At 44.2% G+C, this 21,204-nt stretch overlaps 2 protein-coding genes across 2 annotated transcripts in view; both read left to right on the top strand.

Annotated features, from left to right (window-relative positions):
• GPR162 (G protein-coupled receptor 162) overlaps window positions 1-4,719 on the top strand; it is a 33,823-nt gene extending 29,104 nt beyond the window's left edge. The window contains exons 3-5 of the mRNA XM_077258195.1: window positions 1,126-1,312; window positions 3,237-3,421; window positions 3,916-4,719. Of these exons, the coding sequence (XP_077114310.1) occupies window positions 1,126-1,312; window positions 3,237-3,421; window positions 3,916-4,443 (900 nt within the window). The 3' untranslated portion in view covers window positions 4,444-4,719. The remainder of the gene's footprint in view (window positions 1-1,125; window positions 1,313-3,236; window positions 3,422-3,915) is intronic.
• Window positions 4,720-11,758: 7,039 nt separating this feature from the next.
• Window positions 11,759-19,146, top strand: LOC143769541 (tumor protein p63-regulated gene 1-like protein). Its single transcript, XM_077258194.1, has 5 exons — window positions 11,759-13,432; window positions 13,781-13,872; window positions 14,266-14,442; window positions 17,802-17,958; window positions 18,679-19,146. Exons 1-5 carry the CDS (start codon window positions 13,262-13,264, stop codon window positions 18,871-18,873), a joined length of 792 nt encoding a protein of 263 aa, XP_077114309.1. The 5' UTR covers window positions 11,759-13,261; the 3' UTR covers window positions 18,874-19,146.
• The last annotated feature ends 2,058 nt before the right edge of the window (window positions 19,147-21,204 follow it).

Raw genomic sequence — 21,204 nt, 5'->3', positions numbered from 1 at the left:
ACCACAACTCCACAGTCTGTTAAATCTTTCTGAAGGTCTTTTGCACTCAAGTGGGGGTTCTGTTTTGTCTCTCTAACAATCCTACGAGCAGCTTTCACTGAAATTTTGCTTGGTCTTCCAGACCTTATCTTGACCTCCACTGTTCCTATTAACGGCCATTTCTTAATTGCATTTCGAACAGAGGAAAGGGCAGTTTGAAAACACTTTGCTCTCTTCTTATAGCCTTCTCATACTTTGTGGGCCTCCACCCTTTTTCATTTTCAGAGTGCTGCTGTTATTTGGCACAAGGTTGGAGGAGGCTGGGTTTTTATACACCTGGTAAATTTGCATCACCTGGCCTTTCCTAAGGATGATAGTGAACAAGCCTTAACCCTAACAGGCTAATTAAGGACCGAAAACTTGGTCAAAGTCATCTGAGCGCACAAATCTTCAAGAAGGGCGCCCAAACTTTTGCATCAGCTCATTTTCCTTCTTGTAATATTTTAAAATGTAAAAGATGAAAAAGTAGCTTTGTTTTGCCTAAAATACAAAGGAAACGTGTCATCTGTAACTTTAGGCCTTTCAGAGATCATTTCATCTTCAACTTGCTTAACTGTTCCCAACAGCAGTAATTTTGACCAGGGGTGCCCAAACTTTTACATGCCACTGTAGTTATATTCTTGTACATAGGGGGCGGTATTTACTATCTACTTATTGCTGATGATACAAATACGGATAGTGGCTGGTAATGTTCTATCAGGTGGGGAAATGGAAAGGTTAACTTGTCCTTAAATAAACCTTCCAGAACTTTGCTTTCAGCAGTGACACGTTTGTGTGAGCATTTCCTTTCTATGATGCGCTTTTGTACGCGGATGATATCGCTGCTTAATTGTTTACTTTTTATTCACTCCATAATTTATGAAACATTTTCTTCCATTACCGCATACACGGAAACGAAAGCTCCAGCAACGTGTAATTTCATGCAGCCTCTTAGTTATGGCTTCCTTTATAGAGCGTGCTACTGATATAATGTGTGATCAGCAGTGACACCTTCAGGCCATAATGTGGAATTACACATTACCAAGTAAAACGTTGAACCTAATTACATTTTTTTATAGCTTTCGTCGATGTTTTCTTGTGTTGCAGGTGGTGAGTTTTGTAAGTCTTCGTTATGATAGCGCTCCGCCGTGGATGGTGCTCTGCGTGTTATGGTGTTCGATGGCGCAGACTCTTCTCCTTCCATCGTTTATCTGGTCCTGCGCTCGGTACCGTGCAGACTTACGCACCGTTTGGGAACACTGTGCCTCCATGTTGTCTGACAGTGGAGATGAAGGTGAGCGTTAACACTTTATTAACTCTATTGCGGTAATCGCTGCAAACGGCCATTAGGAAGGAGTTTTCAGAAGAACGGTCAACTTTTTTTTTTGTGCGGAAGCAATTCAAGTTGTGCGTGATGTGACGGTTTATCAGCACTGATGCGATACTGCCGGCACCCCGTCATGTCCTCTCATTCACACGCGTCAAATAACGATAAAGGCCATGCATAAATAGTACCGCAATACCTGGCACATACATAGCAGCGCTATACTGTATACATAAATAATCCTGCTATATACAACACACGTGCATGCTTAAAGTAACAAACCCAATGCAAATAGATATACAATGCTCAGCATAAATGAGTACACCCCCTTTCCAAAAAAGATTTTAATATCTCACTGAACACGAGCAATTTTCTAATTTTTTTACAAGGCTGACTTTCAAAGTATATTTTTACCTACAATTATCAGTTTATGCAAAAATGAGTACACCCCACAATCAAAAGCTACTACATGACAGCAACAAGTCTTGTAGGCCTGGAATCAACAAGTTGGCGACATGTTGCAACATCTGTCATTTTCCATTCTTCAAGAATGAGCTCTTTTTTAGAGCCTGGATGCTCAGTGATGACAACTTGTCTCTGTCTCTTCAGAACGCCCTGTAGGTGTTCGGTTGTCAGATCAGGAGACATTTGGCCACTGAATCACTTTCACCCTGTTCTTCTTCAGAAATGCAGCAGTGGCCTTAGATGTGTGTTTTGGATCATTGTCATGTTGGAGAAGTGCACGTCTACCAAGGGCCCCACATAAGGACACTGTCAACACCACCACCATGTCTCACTGTAGGCACCACATATTTTCCTTTGAACTCCTGACCACCACCATGTCTCACTGTAGGCAGCACACATTTTTACTTGAACTCCTCACCATCACCATGTCTCACTGTAGGCAGCACACGTTTTTATTTGAACTCCTCACCACCACCATGTCTCACTGTGGGCAGCACACATTTTTCTTTGAACTCCTCACCACCCCCATGTCTCACTGTAGGCAGCACACATTTTTCTTTGAACTCCTCACCACCACCATGTCTCACTGTAGGCAGCACACATTTTTCTTTGAACTCCTCACCACCACCATATCTCACTGTAGGCACCACACAATTTTCTTTGAATTCCTCACCTTACACCATACAGGTTTGAAGCCATCAGCTGCAAAACACAAAAGCAATTATCTTGGTCTCATCACTCCAAAGTATAAAGTCCCAGTAGTCTTCATAGTTTTCTGAATAGGCTGTCACATTGTAGGTGGGTTTTTTGTGCATGAGCTTTCGAAAAGGTTTCCTTCATGGACAACACCATTGGATGCCATTCCTCTGCAGTATGTGCTATATTGTGCCACAGGAAACACTCACCACACACTGGCTTTCTATTTCTTTAGTGAACTTCCATGTCAACCTTCTTCAGCCATTCTCACCAGAACACTCTCCTGTTTAGGTGGTAACTTCAGTGGTCTCCTCAACGTCTCTGTGAGATGGTTGCAGGTTCATATTTTCATTACATTTTTGCATCAGTTTTGCTCCAGTATCTGACTGATAAGTACAGCCTGGCTGATCTTCTTGCAGCCTTCACCTTTCTTGTGTAAAGAAATTAATTTCTTTCTCAGGTCTGGTGACATTTCTCTTCCATGTGGTGCCATTGGTGTCTTATGACATTTCTCTTCCATGTGGTGTCATTGCTGACAGCATGAAATGGGAAGGGGTATCCTTTGTTAAGTCAATTCTCTTCTCGACACCTTACGGCTTAGCTGTTAGGAGCCAGTCAATAGATTTGCTTAGTGTTTCCGTCAGCAGACTTATGAATGCAGCTCTGGAGTATAAAGAAGCTGCAGATAAAGCCCTTGAAGCACTTATGTTGCTGCTCTTTATTTCCCTTGCAGACAGCGGTCGAGATGACTTTGCGGATGGTCGACTGTGTGAAGTTCGCTTTGATTCCAATGGGGCCGCCATTAAGAGACCTCCACATTACCTGGGAGGGGACCTGAGAGATGGAAAATTTCTTCCTGTAAGGCACGTTCTTCTGCCCACAGATCGAAGCCAGTACCTACAGGTGCATCGACACCAGGTGACGTATACGTATCTCATGGCGTCCTCATAAGTTTCACTCCTCCCATATAAGAATATTGCCTTCCTTATGAGACCCCAATAACAATCGATGGCCCCACACTGCACCTCCAGAAGCATCTAACTTCATATGGAATCTGTAGGAATAAAATCGCATGTCATATTACACAGGTAGAGTGCGGTGCAACTCTGCAGCACCATGTGGCGACATTCAGAGTGCCTACACCTCCAGATTACCCCTTGCCACATACCTGAGCTCTAAAAGAGGTAGAGCCAACGAGGAACATGGGATGTGACATGGGGAAGAATGTCGATGAGTCAGGTAGATCCAGATTTGTGGGAGAATGTGGTAGGTACAACAGGACTTTGTAAGAAATAAGTCCCTGGGGACAAAGCAAAGTAGATCCCCAGACTTGTCCTTCTTAGAGAAGAATTCTCACCTTTATGACTTGGCCATATAATGGCAAGACTACTGATTTATCGCTCTCCACTTAGGTTCCTCTGTCCCGAAGGATGTCCCATGATGAAATGGACCTGTTTCCTCCTCGCTCCTCACCACTTTTGCTCAGGTGGTCTTCTTCGGATGATATACGAGGTGGGCCTGGATCTGTACGGGGAGGCAGCCCTTCCACCCCTCGAAGAAGTCATGATATACAAGCTTGGGGTCGCCACCAGCTTCCTTCTCGAGGAGAAGTCGACGATGGTCTCAGCTCCCTGCACCAGTTCCTGCAGGGAGGAATGGGAGGGCATCCAGTAATGGGGAGCGGCATCCACAACTCCTTCTTTCGAGACGAAATCACAGCCTTCATCGATGATACTCCTTGTCCTTCACCTCTTGGGACACCCCACAGAGTCCGCTCTACCCCAAGACCCTCTCCACACCCAAGGAAAGGACTGGAGGGAGGAATGTCTTTGGCAGGCTTGGGCGAGAGACGTCTATCCCTTTGTAGCCCCCCACTTGTTGTAACTGAAAGCCGTAGGTCGTCTTTGTCTGAAAGGGGGTGCAAAGTCGGGACTTCATGAAGACGAGTGTACAGGGTCGTTCACATTTACCTCCTTTATATCAGTCACCCCTGAACTGAAGAAGGGGCTGCACATGGACCCTCCCTATGATTCTGTTGTTCTCAGGCAAATCTGCTGTTTGTGAGAGGGCAAAGGGCTTCATGGGGGCACAAAGCTAACACTGCCTCTATCTCTCAGGCCTCCTATGACGCCACTTTGCCCACCCATAAACACACTACAAACACACTGGAAATATGAGCCAAAAACTGACAAAAAAATAAATTGTGATTTGATTATAAATTGTTTGTGTTGTAATCAAGGCAAGAAAGAATGATACATAAAGTTACACCGCCACAAAAAAAAATGGCAGCAGCGGAAGAAATAAGAGTGATGAATACAGAATTCTTGTATATATGGGGCAGTATTATCGTAGTTATATTCTTGTACATAGGAGTAGTATTATAGTAGTTATATTCTTGTACATAGGAGCAGTATTATAGTAGTTATATTCTTGTACATAGGGGCAGTATTATAGTAGTTATATTCTTGTACATAGGAGCAGTATTATAGTAGTTATATTCTTGTACATAGGGGCAGTATTATAGTAGTTATATTCTTGTACATAGGGGCTGTAGTATAGTAGTTATATTCTTGTACATAGGGGCAGTATTATAGTAGTTATATTCTTGTACATAGGAGCAGTATTATAGTAGTTATATTCTTGTACATAGGGGCAGTATTATAGTAGTTATATTCTTGTACATAGGGGCAGTATTATAGTAGTTATATTCTTGTACATAGGGGCAGTATTATAGTAGTTATATTCTTGTACATAGGAGCAGTATTATAGTAGTTATATTCTTGTACATAGGAGCAGTATTATAGCAGTTATATTCTTGTACATAGGAGCAGTATTATAGTAGTTATATTCTTGTACATAGGAACAGTATTATAGTAGTTATATTCTTGTACAGTACATAGGGGCAGTATTATAGTAGTTATATTCTTGTACATAGGGAGCAGTATTATAGTAGTTATATTCTTGTACATAGGGGGCAGTATTATAGTAGTTATATTCTTGTACATAGGAGTATTATAGTAGTTATATTCTTGTATATAGGAGCAGTATTATAGTAGTTATATTCTTGTACATAGGGGCAGTATTATAGCAGTTATATTCTTGTACATAGGAGCAGTATTATAGTAGTTATATTCTTGTACATAGGAGCAGTATTATAGTAGTTATATTCTTGTACAGTACATAGGGGCAGTATTATAGTAGTTATATTCTTGTACATAGGGAGCAGTATTATAGTAGTTATATTCTTGTACATAGGGGGCAGTATTATAGTAGTTATATTCTTGTACATAGGAGTATTATAGTAGTTATATTCTTGTATATAGGAGCAGTATTATAGTAGTTATATTCTTGTACATAGGGACAGTATTATAGTAGTTATATTCTTGTACATAGGGGCAGTATTATAGTAGTTATATTCTTGTACATAGGGGCAGTATTATAGTAGTTATATTCTTGAACTCAGGAGCAGTATTATAGTAGTTATATTCTTGTACATAGGGGCAGTATTATAGTAGTTATATTCTTGTACATAGGAGCAGTATTATAGTAGTTATATTCTTGTACATAGGAGCAGTATTATAGTAGTTATATTCTTGTACATAGGAGCAGTATTATAGTAGTTATATTCTTGTACATAGGAGCAGTATTATAGTAGTTATATTCTTGTACATAGAGGGCAGTATTATAGTAGTTATATTCTTGTACATAGGGGCAGTATTATAGTAGTTATATTCTTGTACATAGGAGCAGTATTATAGTAGTTATATTCTTGTACATAGAGGCAGTATTATAGTAGTTATATTCTTGTACATAGAGGCAGTATTATAGTAGAGTTATTCTTGTACATAGGGGCAGTATTATAGTAGTTATATTCTTGTACATAGGAGCAGTATTATAGTAGTTATATTCTTGTACATAGGAGCAGTATTATAGTAGTTATACTTTTGTACATAGGAGCAGTATTATAGTAGTTATATTCTTGTACATAGGGGCAGTATTATAGTAGTTATATTCTTGTACATGGGGCAGTATTACAGTAGTTATATTCTTGTACATAGGGAGCAGTATTATAGTAGTTATATTCTTGCACATAGGGGACAGTATTATAGTAGTTATATTCTTATACATAGGGGCAGTATTATAATAGTTATATTCTTGTACATAGGAGCAGTATTATAGTAGTTATATTCTTGTACATAGGAGCAGTATTATAGTAGTTATATTCTTGTACATAGGAGCAGTATTATAGTAGTTATATTCTTGTACATAAGAGAGTATATTATAGTAGTTATATTCTTGCACATAGGGGCAGTATTATACAGTAGTAGTTATATTCTTGTAGATAGGGGGCAGCATTATAGTAGTTATATTCATGTCATATTTACTGCAACAGAGAGGAGCCAGAAGACCGCAGCATCTGATTTCTCCTACTCCTGCACTGATTAGAAGCACTTCACCTTCATATTAAAGGGAACCTGTCACCCCCAAAATCGAAGGTGAGCTAAGCCCACCGGCATCAGGGGCTTATCTACAGCATTCTGTAATGCATTTTGTAATGCTGTAGGTAAACTCCCGATGTTACCTGAAAGATAAGAAATAGAGGTTAGATTATACTCACCCAGGGGTGGTCCCACTGCGGTCCGGTCCGGGGCCTCCCATCTTCTTACGATGACGTCCTCTTCTTGTCTTCACGCTGTGGCTCTGGCGCAGGCGTACTTTGTCTGCCCTGTTGCGGGCAGAGATAAGTACTGCAGTGCGCCGGGAGAGGTCAGAGAGGCCTGGCGCCTGCACACTGCAATACTTTGCTCTGCCCTCAACAGGTGCAGACAAAGTACGCCTGCGCCAAAGCCGCAGCGTGAAGACAAGAAGAGGATGCCATCTTATGAAGATGGGAGGCCCCGGACCAGACCACGACGCCGAACGGACCCGGACCGCAGTGGGCCGCCCCTGGGTGACTATAATCTAACCTCTTTTTCTCATCTTTCAGGATACATCGGGGGCTTATCTACAGCATTACAGAATGCATTCCAGAATGGTGTAGATACCCTGATGCCGGTGGGCTTAGCTCACTTTCGATTTTGGGGGTAACAGGTTCCCTTTAAACGGAGTAAAATTATTTTAGCAATGCAGGGGTTAATTTGCTCAGTTGAGAGCTCTTGAAAGCTTTCCTGCATTAAGGCTCTCAGGTGTTCACTGTTAGCCACTACCATCTCCTATATAATGTTGGTCCTGGCTTTCCCTTATTGCAGACCTAGCTTTTGCTGCATGGCTGGAGGTTGTTGGTGGTTATTGGAGAAGGCGTTTGGTGGATTTATCTGTGACTGTTGCTGGGTTTTCAGTGTGTGATAAGTCCCTTCCTTCTCCTACTTTGGTTTTACCCCATCCTCCACTCCCCGGTTCTTACCTCTGTTGTTTATGTGAGTGTATTTGTATGTTCGCTATCTCTGTTCTTACTGTTTTAAAGCATTATTTGGAAACTTGAGGAAGTTAAAAAATGCTCAAAAGTCTGAATATATGAACAGCAAGTATATGAACAGCAAGTAATTTTAATAATACTGAATAAGAAGAGTCTTACACGCAGTTTCTGAGCGCATTTTGAAAAACTTTTCAGAACAGAACTGCTCAAAAAACATCTGAAAAAAAAAAAAACACATGTGAACATAGTCTTAGGATTCTAGTTGTCTTTACACCATCGCTGACGGCTCCGTTACCATAAAACCTGAATCTGCTGCACATATATGTTCTGAATTATCCTCCGCTATGAGCCCATCATCAGCAGGTCCGTCCTGGCAGAAGTATCCGGACATCAGACGACGTCTGTCTACAGTAATTGGGGCTCAATTAACTAATTGGAAAATGGATTGGTATTCACTTGTGCTCCACGAAAATCATTATTCAAAAATTTTTACCGTAAAGTTGCATTGAACAGGTCATTGATATGTTCATTGGCTGATAATACTCTGAGCTGTTCAAAAAGAGGTTGTCCAATGATCGCCTGTCTGCGTCCTCACATATGACCATAATAAAGGGATCCTCTGCTGGGCCAGAATGGAGCAGAAGCCACTGTGACTTGCCCAGCCCATTCGTCCCAGATGTAGATAGGCATACATGCTGAGAGGTGACCTGTGACATCTCCTATTGTGACTGCTGGATCCTGTGTCATCTACTGTATATAGAGGTGTTATCAGTCATTGTACAGGAGGAGGAGGTGAGCTGTGACATCACCTATTATGAATGGTGGATCCTGTGTTATCTACTGTATATAGAGGTGTTATCAGTCATTGTACAGGAGGAGGAGGAGGTGAGCTGTGACATCACCTATTGTGAATGGTGGATCCTCTGTTATCTACTATATAGAGGTGTTATCAGTCATTGTACAGGAGGAGGAGGTGAGCTGTGACATCACCTATTGTGAATGGTGGATCCTGTGTTATCTACTGTATATAGAGGTATTATCAGTCATTGTACAGGAGGAGGAGGAGGAGGTGAGCTGTGACATCACCTATTGTGATTAGTGGATCCTGTGTTATCTACTGTATATAGAGGTGTTATCAGTCATTGTACAGGAGGAGGAGGAGATGGTGAGCTGTGACATCATCTATTGTGATTAGTGGATCCTGTGTTATCTACTGTATATAGAGGTGTTATCAGTCATTGTACAGGAGGAGGAGGTGAGCTGTGACATCACCTATTGTGAATGGTGGATCCTGTGTTATGTACTGTATATAGAGGTGTTATCAGTCATTGTACAGGAGGAGGAGGAGATGGTGAGCTGTGACATCATCTATTGTGATTAGTGGATCCTGTGTTATCTACTGTATATAGAGGTGTTATCAGTCATTGTACAGGAGGAGGAGGTGAGCTGTGACATCACCTATTATGAATGGTGGATCCTGTGTTATGTACTGTATATAGAGGTGTTATCAGTCATTGTACAGGAGGAGGAGGAGGTGAGCTGTGACATCACCTATTGTGAATGGTGGATCCTCTGTTATCTACTATATAGAGGTGTTATCAGTCATTGTACAGGAGGAGGAGGTGAGCTGTGACATCACCTATTGTGAATGGTGGATCCTGTGTTATCTACTGTATATAGAGGTATTATCAGTCATTGTACAGGAGGAGGAGGAGGAGGTGAGCTGTGACATCACCTATTGTGATTAGTGGATCCTGTGTTATCTACTGTATATAGAGGTGTTATCAGTCATTGTACAGGAGGAGGAGGAGATGGTGAGCTGTGACATCATCTATTGTGATTAGTGGATCCTGTGTTATCTACTGTATATAGAGGTGTTATCAGTCATTGTACAGGAGGAGGAGGTGAGCTGTGACATCACCTATTGTGAATGGTGGATCCTGTGTTATCTACTGTATATAGAGGTGTTATCAGTCATTGTACAGGAGGAGGAGGTGAGCTGTGACATCACCTATTGTGAATGGTGGATCCTGTGTTATCTGCTGTATATAGAGGTGTTACCAGTAATTGTACAGGAGGAGGAGGTGAGCTGTGACATCACCTATTGTGAATGGTGGATCCTGTGTTATCTACTGTATATAGAGGTGTTATCAGTCATTGTACAGGAGGAGGAGGTGAGCTGTGAAATCACCTATTGTGACTGGTGGATCCTAAGTTATCTTCAGCATATAGAGGTGTTATCAGTCATTGTACAGGAGGAGGAGGTGAGCTGTGACATCACCTATTGTGAATGGTGGATCCTGTGTCATCTACTGTATATAGAGGTGTTATCAGTCATTGTACAGGAGGAGGAGGTGAGCTGTGATATCACCTATTGTGAATGGTGGATCCTGTGTTATCTACTGTATATAGAGGTGTTATCAGTCATTGTACAGGAGGAGGAGGTGAGCTGTGATATCACCTATTGTGAATGGTGGATCCTGTGTTATCTACTGTATATAGAGGTGTTATCAGTCATTGTACAGGAGGAGGAGGTGAGCTGTGACATCACCTATTGTGAATGGTGGATCCTGTGTTATCTACTGTATATAGAGGTGTTATCAGTCATTGTACAGGAGGAGGAGGCGAGCTGTGACATCATCTATTGTGAATGGTGGATCCTGTGTTATCTACTGTATATAGAGGTGTTATCAGTCATTGTACAGGAGGAGGAGGTGAGCTGTGATATTACCTATTGTGAATGGTGGATCCTGTGTTACCTACTGTATATAGAGGTGCTATCAGTCATTGTACAGGAGGAGGTGAGCTGTGACATCACCTATTGTGAATGGTGGATCCTGTGTTATCTACTGTATATAGAGATGTTATCAGTCATTGTACAGGAGGATGAGGTGAGCTGTGACATCATCTATTGTGAATGGTGGATCCTGTGTTACCTACTGTATATAGAGGTGCTATCAGTCATTGTACAGGAGGAGGAGGTGAGCTGTGACATCACCTATTGTGAATGGTGGATCCTGTGTTATCTACTGTATATAGAGATGTTATCAGTCATTGTACAGGAGGATGAGGTGAGCTGTGACATCATCTATTGTGAATGGTGGATCCTGTGTTACCTACTGTATATAGAGGTGCTATCAGTCATTGTACAGGAGGAGGAGGTGAGCTGTGACATCACCTATTGTGAATGGTGGATCCTGTGTTATCTACTGTATATAGAGGTGTTATCAGTCATTGTACAGGAGGAGGAGGTGAGCTGTGACATCACCTATTGTGACTGCTGGATCTTCAGTATATAGAGGTGTTATCAGTCATTTTAATGTGATTGCGGAGAACTGATCTCTATAGACCTGGAAAATTCAGCCTAAATATATATGAGGCTCAGTGTAAAAAATGCAACATTTCTGGATGTAGATATTGATAAAGAAAATTAAAAAAAATCCCCAAAACCTCCAAAAAGATAATATAGAAATGTGAATGAAACAATAGGTCACTTTCTGATGACACATTTTGCCGTGTTCGGCCACCTCTGGACAGCGGCTTCCTCTGATGATCAGTTGTGTATAACATCGTATGTTCCAGACTCTTATGGAAACAATGGAGGACATTCAGGAGAAATGGACGAGGGAACAGAAAATGTATCTCCTCTGCCACAAAAAGTCATCTACACTGCCGCCAGATGGTATTTTGTTTGCCAGGATTGCACATTGTCTCATAAAGCCGAGGTTCTTCTGTTCTAGCTGGTATACAGCATTCTACCCGCTGTGTACAGCCCAGTGAGCGCTCACCAGTACTGGGCAAACTGGTTTCGTTTCCTAGAGATATTTCCTGCTTCCTGCGTACAGTTAGAGACAGCAAGCAACACAAAGAGACAGGCAGCTACCGAGACAGCTGGAGACAGAGCTCAGGACAGCAGAACCCAGGTGAGGAGCAGTCAGCAGCCTGATCAAGAGACAGCAGGAGACAGTCCAACAAATGAGAGGACCGAGAAGTCAAATATACAGCAGAAGAAGACACAAAAAGTGACTGCAAGAGACTAATAACAAGCGAAGAGAGAGCAGGAGACTGTCCAACTAAAGAGAGGATCAAGGAAAAGCCAAATAGACAGCAGAAGACAGAAAAAGTGACTGCAAGAGATTAATAACAAGCGAAGAGACAGCAGGAGACAGTCCAACTAAAGAGAGGACCAAGGAAAAGCCAAATATACAGCAGAAGACAGAAAAAGTGACTGCAAGAGAGTAATAACAGGCGAAGAGAGAGCAGGAGACTGTCCAACTAAAGAGAGGACCAAGGAAAAGCCAAATATACAGCAGAAGAAGCCACAAAAAGTGACTGCAAGAGACTAATAACAAGCGAAGAGACAGCAGGAGACAGTTCTTTAAAAGAGAGGACCAAGGAAAAGCCAAATATACAGCAGAAGACAGAAAAAGTGACTGCAAGAGAGTAATAACAGGCGAAGAGAGAGCAGGAGACTGTCCAACTAAAGAGAGGACAAAGAAGTCAAATATACAGCAGAAGAAGCCACAAAAAGTGACTGCAAGAGACTAATAACAAGCGAAGAGACAGCAGGAGACAGTTCTTTAAAAGAGAGGACCAAGGAAAAGCCAAATATACAGCAGAAGACAGAAAAAGTGACTGCAAGAGAGTAATAACAGGCGAAGAGAGAGCAGGAGACTGTCCAACTAAAGAGAGGACAAAGAAGTCAAATATACAGCAGAAGAAGCCACAAAAAGTGACTGCAAGAGACTAATAACAAGCGAAGAGACAGCAGGAGACAGTCCAATAAAAGAGAGGACCAAGGAAAAGCCAAATAGACAGCAGAAGACAGAGTAAGTGACTGCAAGAGAGTAATAACAGGCGAAGAGAGCAGGAGACTCCAACTAAAGAGAGGACCAAGGAAAAGCCAAATATACAGCAGAAGAAGCCACAAAAAGTGACTGCAAGAGAGTAACAACAGGCGAAGAGACAGCAGGAGACTGTCCAACAAAAGAACCAAGGAGAAGCCAAATGTACAGCAGAAGACACAAAAAGTGACTTCGAGAGATTAATAACAGGTGAAGAGACCGTCACGTAAGTGGAGAACACAGACAGAGAAAGTGAAGAACTGGCAACAAAAGAAAGACTGTAAAACAGCGCAAGGCACCGTCTAACGAGAGAGAGAGGACCAAACATCAGACGGCAAAAAGTAAAATAGGATCAAATAAATAAAAAAGAGACAGCAAGAGACTTATAAACAGGTAAAGGGACAGTAGGATGAGATACTGATAAAACGAGACAGCGAGAGCAAGAAACCGAAGAAAGAAGCCCCCAGAATCGACATTACATCACTGGACATTATAAGGATGAGCGAAGAGGGGAAAACCAGTGAGCCCTCGTCACCCGCTGACAACACGGACCCCAAAATGCCCAGTCACCCCATGTACACGCTGGAGCCGCGACAATCCTTCACCCCCCAGAACATTGCTCCGGAAGTAAAGGAGAAACCCCCCAATGAGGACTACTTCATATTCAGGGTAATGTCGGCACTGCATGTGGGGGCGCCCCCTATATATAAATAGGTCAGGACCCTCATTATTGTACATCATGTCCGGGGTCTCTCTGTTCCCCTTCACCCTCTATTCCAGTGTGACCCCGGACAGCAATTAGTGGCATCCTAGTGTTTGGTGGGAGATTAGCGGGAAAGGCCCCGTCATTGACCGTACCCGCTGTAGGGCCTATGTCACCTATGGGATCCTGCCTATAACGTGGTTTAGTCACTCAGCTCTGCTACATCCATCACCTAATGCTCCTCTGTAATGACCCATCGTCATGTGCTGGCAATGGCAGGGAATCCACGTGACCCTTTTTTTGTTACCCCATAGCCCACAGTGGTCCAGCAAGCCGTCCACGAAATTCAGAGCCACTTATCTCCAGGAGAAGACGGGAACATGAGGAGCACCTGGATCCTGGCGCAGTAAGGCTTCTCCGAGTATCTGCGTTACATTAGATCCACGATGAAGCAAGAACAATGGGAAACTCCGGAATAATGTCCCACGATTGCCACCATCGCCCCATGGGGGATATAAGATTAATCATTCTCATCTCTTCCTCGTGTTCTTCCCTCCTATCACTGGTATTGTGTCTCATTATGGAGACTTATGGTCAGGCAGTGCTTCCTGGGAAATAGTTATGCAAATTAGCTCTTTTCCAGGAGGATGAGGGCTGCCTCTCTAGTGCCACCTACTGGAGGAATTAGGGACATAGTGAGCCGGCTGTGGTCCTCCTGGGGGAGCGCGGCTGTGGTCCTCCTGGAGGAGCGCTCACCGGCATTTGCTGTGGCTTCTCTCACTGTCTTCTTGTCTTGCAGGATGAGTCACTGGGGAACGGAGCGAGAAGTGATCGCTTTTCTCTGCGACCGATCACTACTGATCTGTTACTACGACTTTGTGGAGCTTGGTAGATCTCACGTGTTTCGTATCCCCCTGAATTACATCGACACAGTGATATGGGGACCTCTGTCATATCCCAAGATGGCTCTGAACAAGTAAGTAAGCCGACAAAGCAAAGAAGTTATGCAGCTGCTGCAGGGGCGCACGAGGGGCGAGGTGGGGGATGGGTGCTTTGTCTCTGAAAATCGAGCAGCTTGCAATGATCAATGTATCCTGCAAAGGCAAATGGTTAAATGTGATTAATAAGAAATTGAGTCCAGGGTTTTAATACATGCAATGGAAAAAAGATGCAACGTTATCGAGTGCTTCACTTATAAAATTATTGTGCCACAACTAGGGGGAGCTCACTGCATATAGATTTATATTAGAGTTCAATAGGAGCTCCCCCTAGTGGTGGCTGCAGGCAGGATCTTATCATGTATCTCTGTATACAGGGAGCTCCCCCTAGTGGTGGCTGCAGACAGGATCTTATCATGTATCTCTGTATACAGGGAGCTCCCCCTAGTGGTGACTGCAGACAGGATCTTATCATGTATCTCTGTATACAGGGAGCTCCCCCTAGTGGTGACTGCAGACAGGATCTTATCATGTATCTCTGTATACAGGGAGCTCCCCCTAGTGGTGGCTGCTGACAGTATCTTATCATGTATCTCTGTATACAGGGAGCTCCTTCTAGTGGTGGCTGCAGACAGAATCTTATCATGTATCTCTGTATACAGGGAGCTCCCCCTAGTGGTGACTGCAGACAGGATCTTATCATGTATCTCTGTATACAGGGAGCTCCCCCTAGTGGAGGCTGCAGGCAGGATCTTATCATGTATCTCTGTATACAGGGAGCTCCCCCTAGTGGTGGCTGCAGACAGGATCTTATCATGTATCTCTGTATACAGGGAGCTCCCCCTAGTGGTGACGGCAGACAGGATCTTATCATGTATCTCTGTATACAGGGAGCTCCTTCTAGTGGTGGCTGCAGACAGGATCTTATCATGTATCTCTGTATACAGGGAGCTCCCCCTAGTGGTGACTGCAGACAGGATCTTATCATGTATCTCTGTATACAGGGAGCTCCCCCTAGTGGTGGCTGCAGACAGAATCTTATCATGTATCTCTGTATACAGGGAGCTCCCCCTAGTGGTGGCTGCAGACAGGATATAATCCTGTATCTCTGTATACAGGGAGCTCCCCCTAGTGGTGGCTGCAGACAGAATCTTATCATGTATCTCTGTATACAGGGAGCTCCCCCTAGTGGTGACTGCAGACAGGATATTATCATGTATCTCTGTATACAGGGAGCTCCCCCTAGTGGTGGCTGCAGACAGGATCTTATCATGTATCTCTGTATACAGGGAGCTCCCCCTAGTGGTGGCTGCAGACAGGATATTATCATGTATCTCTGTATACAGGGAGCTCCCCCTAGTGGTGGCTGCAGACAGGATCTTATCATGTATCTCTGTATACAGGGAGCTCCCCCTAGTGGTGGCTGCAGACAGAATCTTATCATGTATCTCTGTATACAGGGAGCTCCCCCTAGTGGTGGCTGCAGACAGGATATAATCCTGTATCTCTGTATACAGGGAGCTCCCCCTAGTGGTGGCTGCAGACAGGATCTTATCATGTATCTCTGTATACATGGAGCTCCCCCTAGTGGTGGCTGCAGACAGAATCTTATCATGTATCTCTGTATACAGGGAGCTCCCCCTAGTGGTGGCTGCAGACAGGATCTTATCCTGTATCTCTGTATACAGGGAGCTCCCCCTAGTGGTGGCTGCAGACAGGATCTTATCCTGTATCTCTGTATACAGGGAGCTCCCCCTAGTGGTGACTGCAGACAGAATCTTATCATGTATCTCTGTATACAGGGAGCTCCCCCTAGTGGTGGCTGCAGACAGGATCTTATCATGTATCTCTGTATACAGGGAGCTCCCCCTAGTGGTGGCTGCAGACAGAATCTTATCATGTATCTCTGTATACAGGGAGCTCCCCCTAGTGGTGGCTGCAGACAGGATCTTATCCTGTATCTCTGTATACAGGGAGCTCCCCCTAGTGGTGGCTGCAGACAGGATCTTATCCTGTATCTCTGTATACAGGGAGCTTCCCCTAGTGGTGACTGCAGACAGTATCTTATCATGTATCTCTGTATACAGGGAGCTCCCCCTAGTGGAGGCTGCAGGCAGGATCTTATCATGTATCTCTGTATACAGGGAGCTCCCCCTAGTGGTGGCTGCAGGCAGGATCTCATCATGTATCTCTGTATACAGGGAGCTCCTTCTAGTGGTGGCTGCAGACAGAATCTTATCATGTATCTCTGTATACAGGGAGCTCCCCCTAGTGGTGGCTGCAGACAGGATCTTATCATGTATCTCTGTATACAGGGAGCTCCCCCTAGTGGTGGCTGCAGACAGGATCTTATCATGTATCCCTGTATACAGGGAGCTCCTTCTAGTGGTGGCTGCAGACAGAATCTTATCATGTATCTCTGTATACAGGGAGCTCCCCCTAGTGGTGACTGCAGACAGGATCTTATCATGTATCTCTGTATACAGGGAGCTCCCCCTAGTGGTGACTGCAGACAGGATCTTATCATGTATCTCTGTATACAGGGAGCTCCCCCTAGTGGTGGCTGCAGACAGAATCTTATCATGTATCTCTGTATACAGGGAGCTCCCCCTGGTGGTGGCTGCAGACAGGATCTTATCATGTATCTCTGTATACAGGGAGCTCCCCCTGGTGGTGGCTGCAGACAGGATCTTATCACGTATCTCTGTATACAGGGAGCTCCCCCTAGTGGTGGCTGCAGACAGAATCTTATCATGTATCTCTGTATACAGGGAGCTCCCCCTAGTGGTGGTTGCAAACAGAATCTTATCATGTATCTCTGTATACAGGGAGCTCCCCCTAGTGGTGGTTGCAAACAGAATCTTATCATGTATCTCTGTATACAGGAAGCTCCCCCTAGTGGTGACTGCAGGCAGGATCTTATCATGTATATCTGTATACAGGGAGCTTCCCCTAGTGGTGTCTGCAGACAGGATCTTATGTATCTCTGTATACAGGGAACTCCCCCTAGTGGTGGCTGCAGACAGGATCTTATCATGTATCTCTGTATACAGGGAGCTCCCCCTAGTGGTGGCTGCAGACAGGATCTTATCATGTATCTCTGTATACAGGGAGCTCCCCCTACTGGTGACTGCAGACAGAATCTTATCATGTATCTCTGTATACAGGGAGCTCCCCCTAGTGGTGGCTGCAGACAGGATCTTATCATGTATCTCTGTATACAGGGAGCTCCCCCTAGTGGTGGCTGTAGGTAAACATGTTATCATGCCACTACAGTAAATTACTTTGTGTATCATGCCGTCCTCTGACTGCTACGAAGAATAAGTGTAATTAAATTATACATTGTTATATTTTTCGGATATGGCGACCTTTTTATATTAATATTTGCCTTTTCCAGACGAAAGGGAAATGCGATCCAGATAAAATGGGACAAGTTCAGGGAACCTCCGTCACTCCTATCGTGGTGGAATCCATGGACAGAAGATCTATCGTACATCAACCTGATCCAACACCCAGGAAACCCAGAAGACAAAGACTTGAGAGATATGTGCCAGGTAAGACATTATCCCTCCTTCCATCCTTCATATACTCTCAGTTGGATCATATGAGGAAGCAGAACAAAGAACGATGATTCACAGAAGCACAGAGTATTTCAGGAGAGAATTGGGTCAGTGACCTGTACTCTTGTGTGGTTAGGTGAGTGAGGGCTGCCTGGGGAAAATGGAAGATGTGAAGACGAGGATAGAAACAAATGGGATGTAAAGAGTTAGATAATAGAAGGGGGCAGGGTCGTACCGCAGCACAGAGTATTTCAGGAGAGAGTAACAATGGTGCAGTGATCTTTCTCCATGTGTAATTTTGTAATTAAAGATGTGGCTGTGAGATCTGAAGGTGAGAATGGAAACAAACGGGAGCTCACGATCTACATAATGGAAGGAGCGCGGCCCCAACAGCAGCACAGAGTGTTTAAAGAGATATTCTCAAAAGTTATGACCTGTGATTACATTGGTGAAGGGAGATAACAGGGGGTCCCCATTTGTAATCCATGTCTCCCCCACAGTAGATTATTTTAAGACTAAATAGTGTTGATATACAAAAAAAAAATGGAATTTTTGTAGGATCCTATAGAAATGTAGAGGGAGCGGAGTTCCTTAGCAGCACAGAGTATTTCAGGAGCTGATCCGGTGTGACCAAAGAGGTTAGACAGGAATGTGAGCGGAGAAAGAGGTGGCGCAGAGGATCCACATTATCCGTTTCTTCTTCTCTTCTTTCAGCCGGAGACATTCATGGAGCAGCTAGTGGAGATGGTGAAGCTGGCGCATGAACGCAGCCCCCTCCCCGGTCATGCCAACGGTCTGATGGTCCTCCAGAGGCCTGTGACCATAGATACGTCCCTCGGACTTGTCTCGTTGTTTAACAAAAAGGTCCAGTTGGGCTACGCCAAGCCTCGATGGGGGTTTGGATTCTGAGCAACGAACCTTCTATGAAGACGACCATCGTGGAAACACTAGGAGTAGTACGACCATGAGGGCAGGTGTGGACACCGGGCCGCCCGCATCGCCGGCTCTGCTATTCCACTGTGACCTATGAGCTTCCTATTAATAGATGGAGTTACTAATAAATAATATCATCCACAGTGATACATTGTAGCATCCAAATGGCACAGACCACTCTGCAGGGGTTGAGGGGGGATTAATATCTAAAGGGGTTTTAATTATTAAAAAAGGAAAGGTTTCTCAGTAGTGTTGAACGATACCGTCCGATACTTGAAAGTATCGGTATCGGAAAGTATCGGCCGATACCGGCAAAGTATCGGATCCAATCCGATACCGATACCCGATACCAATACAAGTCAATGGGACTCAAGTATCGGACGGTATCCCTGATGGTTCCCAGGGTCTGAAGGAGAGGAAACTCTCCTTCAGGCCCTGGGATCCATATAAATGTGTAAAAGAAAGAATTAAAATAAAAAATATCGCTATACTCACCTGTCCGACGCAGCCTGGACCTCAGCGAGGGAACCGGCAGCGTTGTTTGTTTAAAATTTGCGCTTTTACTTGGTTACGTGAAGTCCCGGCTTGTGATTGGTCAGGGCGGCCATGTTGCCGGGACGCGGACCAATCACAGCAAGCCGTGACGAAATTACGTCACGGCTTGCTGTGATTGGTCCGCGTCCCGGCAACATGGCCGCCATTAACCAATCACAAGCCGTGACGTCACGGGAGGCTGGACACGCGCGCTTTTTAAAATGGGCGCGTGTCCAGCCTCCCGTGACGTCCCGGCTTGTGATTGGTTGCGCCGCGGTCAACCAATCACAAGCCGGGAGGCTGGACACGCGCGCATTTTAAAATTTTAAAATGGGCGCGTGTCCAGCCTCCCGTGACGTCACGGCTTGTGATTGGTTAATGGCGGCCATGTTGCCGGGACGCGGACCAATCACAAAGCCGGGACGTAATTTTAAAATCCTTAAGGACCTGAAATTACGTCACGGCTTGCTGTGATTGGTTGCGTCTCCCATGTGACTGCGACGCAACCAATCACAACGCCGGAACGTAATTTTAAAATCCTGAAGGACCTGAAATTACGTCACGGCTTGCTGTGATTGGTTGCGTCCCGGTCACATGGGCGGCACGCAACCAATCACAAGCCGGGACTCACGTAAAGGAAAGAAAAGCGCAAATTTTAAACAAAGAACGCTGCCGCTTCCCTCGGTAAGGTGCAGGCTGCGTCGGAGAGGTGAGTATAGCAATATTTTTTATTTTAATTCTCTCTTTTACACATTTTTACATTAATGTTGTTTCGATACCGATACCCGATACCACAAAAATATCGGATCTCGGTATCGGAATTCCGATACAGCAAGTATCGGCCGATACCCGATACTTGCAGTATCGGAATGCTCAACACTATTTCTCAGTTATCTTCCTAGTTGATGAATCAATGTTTCACTTTTTTTCATAATCACTGTTTGTTGTTAGTGAATGGCAACATTCTCCTTTACATCCAAAGGGTTAAAACTACTGATGAGGTCTCGAAATGACTCTGATCAGACTTTGCTAGATATAAACTATCAGCCTGTTCTTAAAGGGGTTGTTTGATACAGAAAAAAATAAAAAATCTTATAAAACACTTAAGGTAGCAGGAGTGTCCTCTGTTCTGTATCCTCGTCCGCCAACTTGAGCAGAAACTAGATATACAGAGAGTCGCTGGCTCTGGAGGATCCATCACATCCATGCATTACCCACACAGCATGCTGGAAAACACATGTCATTCTTCTTTTCTCCACTGGTGGCGCTGCAGGTAAAAGGAGGACTAGCTGCTATGTTCCATAAAGATTACAGCTGATAACCTGGATGGGTTCAGATTGGAATATGGAATGGCCGGATGGACAGAGCAAACTCACAGCCTCATAAACACATGTACACTTGTCTGATCGGCCCTAAGTGACCATTTATAGTAGTATTCCTGGATGTGTTTCCCAATAATCATCCAGTGTAAACAGGCTGCCAATCACCCCAAATAAATAAAGATCATCATTCTCGGCAGCACAATGTCCTGTGTAAACAGGCTGCCAATCACCCGACACCAATAAAAATCATCATTCTCGGCAGCACAATGTCCCGTGTAAACATGCTGCTGAGAACAATGACAGCTTATGCGCATGGAGGTGCAGGTGACTGCCTAAACAGGCGATATCATGGCTGACCAGTGACCACCAATCAGCAGTCGCTCTGCCGCTACTCTAGATTCACCCTATTGGCACGAATAGCTTTAGGCGTTTGTAGCTGGAAAAGAGTCAG

The sequence above is a fragment of the Ranitomeya variabilis genome, chromosome 4 (assembly GCF_051348905.1).
Source record: "Ranitomeya variabilis isolate aRanVar5 chromosome 4, aRanVar5.hap1, whole genome shotgun sequence".
NCBI lineage: Eukaryota > Metazoa > Chordata > Amphibia > Anura > Dendrobatidae > Ranitomeya > Ranitomeya variabilis.
Note: the sequence above shows the minus strand (reverse complement) of the source record. Positions and strands in the feature narration are given on the sequence as shown.

What these genes read in the sequence shown, in the direction of transcription:
- LOC143769541 (XM_077258194.1), top strand. Translation starts at nt 13,262, where the DNA reads ATGAGCGAAGAGGGGAAAACCAGTGAGCCCTCGTCACCCGCTGACAAC. An exon ending in AGGACTACTTCATATTCAGG is followed by an intron (nt 13,433 to 13,780) that starts GTAATGTCGGCA and finishes GTTACCCCATAG; the next exon opens with CCCACAGTGGTCCAGCAAGC. An exon ending in AGCACCTGGATCCTGGCGCA is followed by an intron (nt 13,873 to 14,265) that starts GTAAGGCTTCTC and finishes CTTGTCTTGCAG; the next exon opens with GATGAGTCACTGGGGAACGG.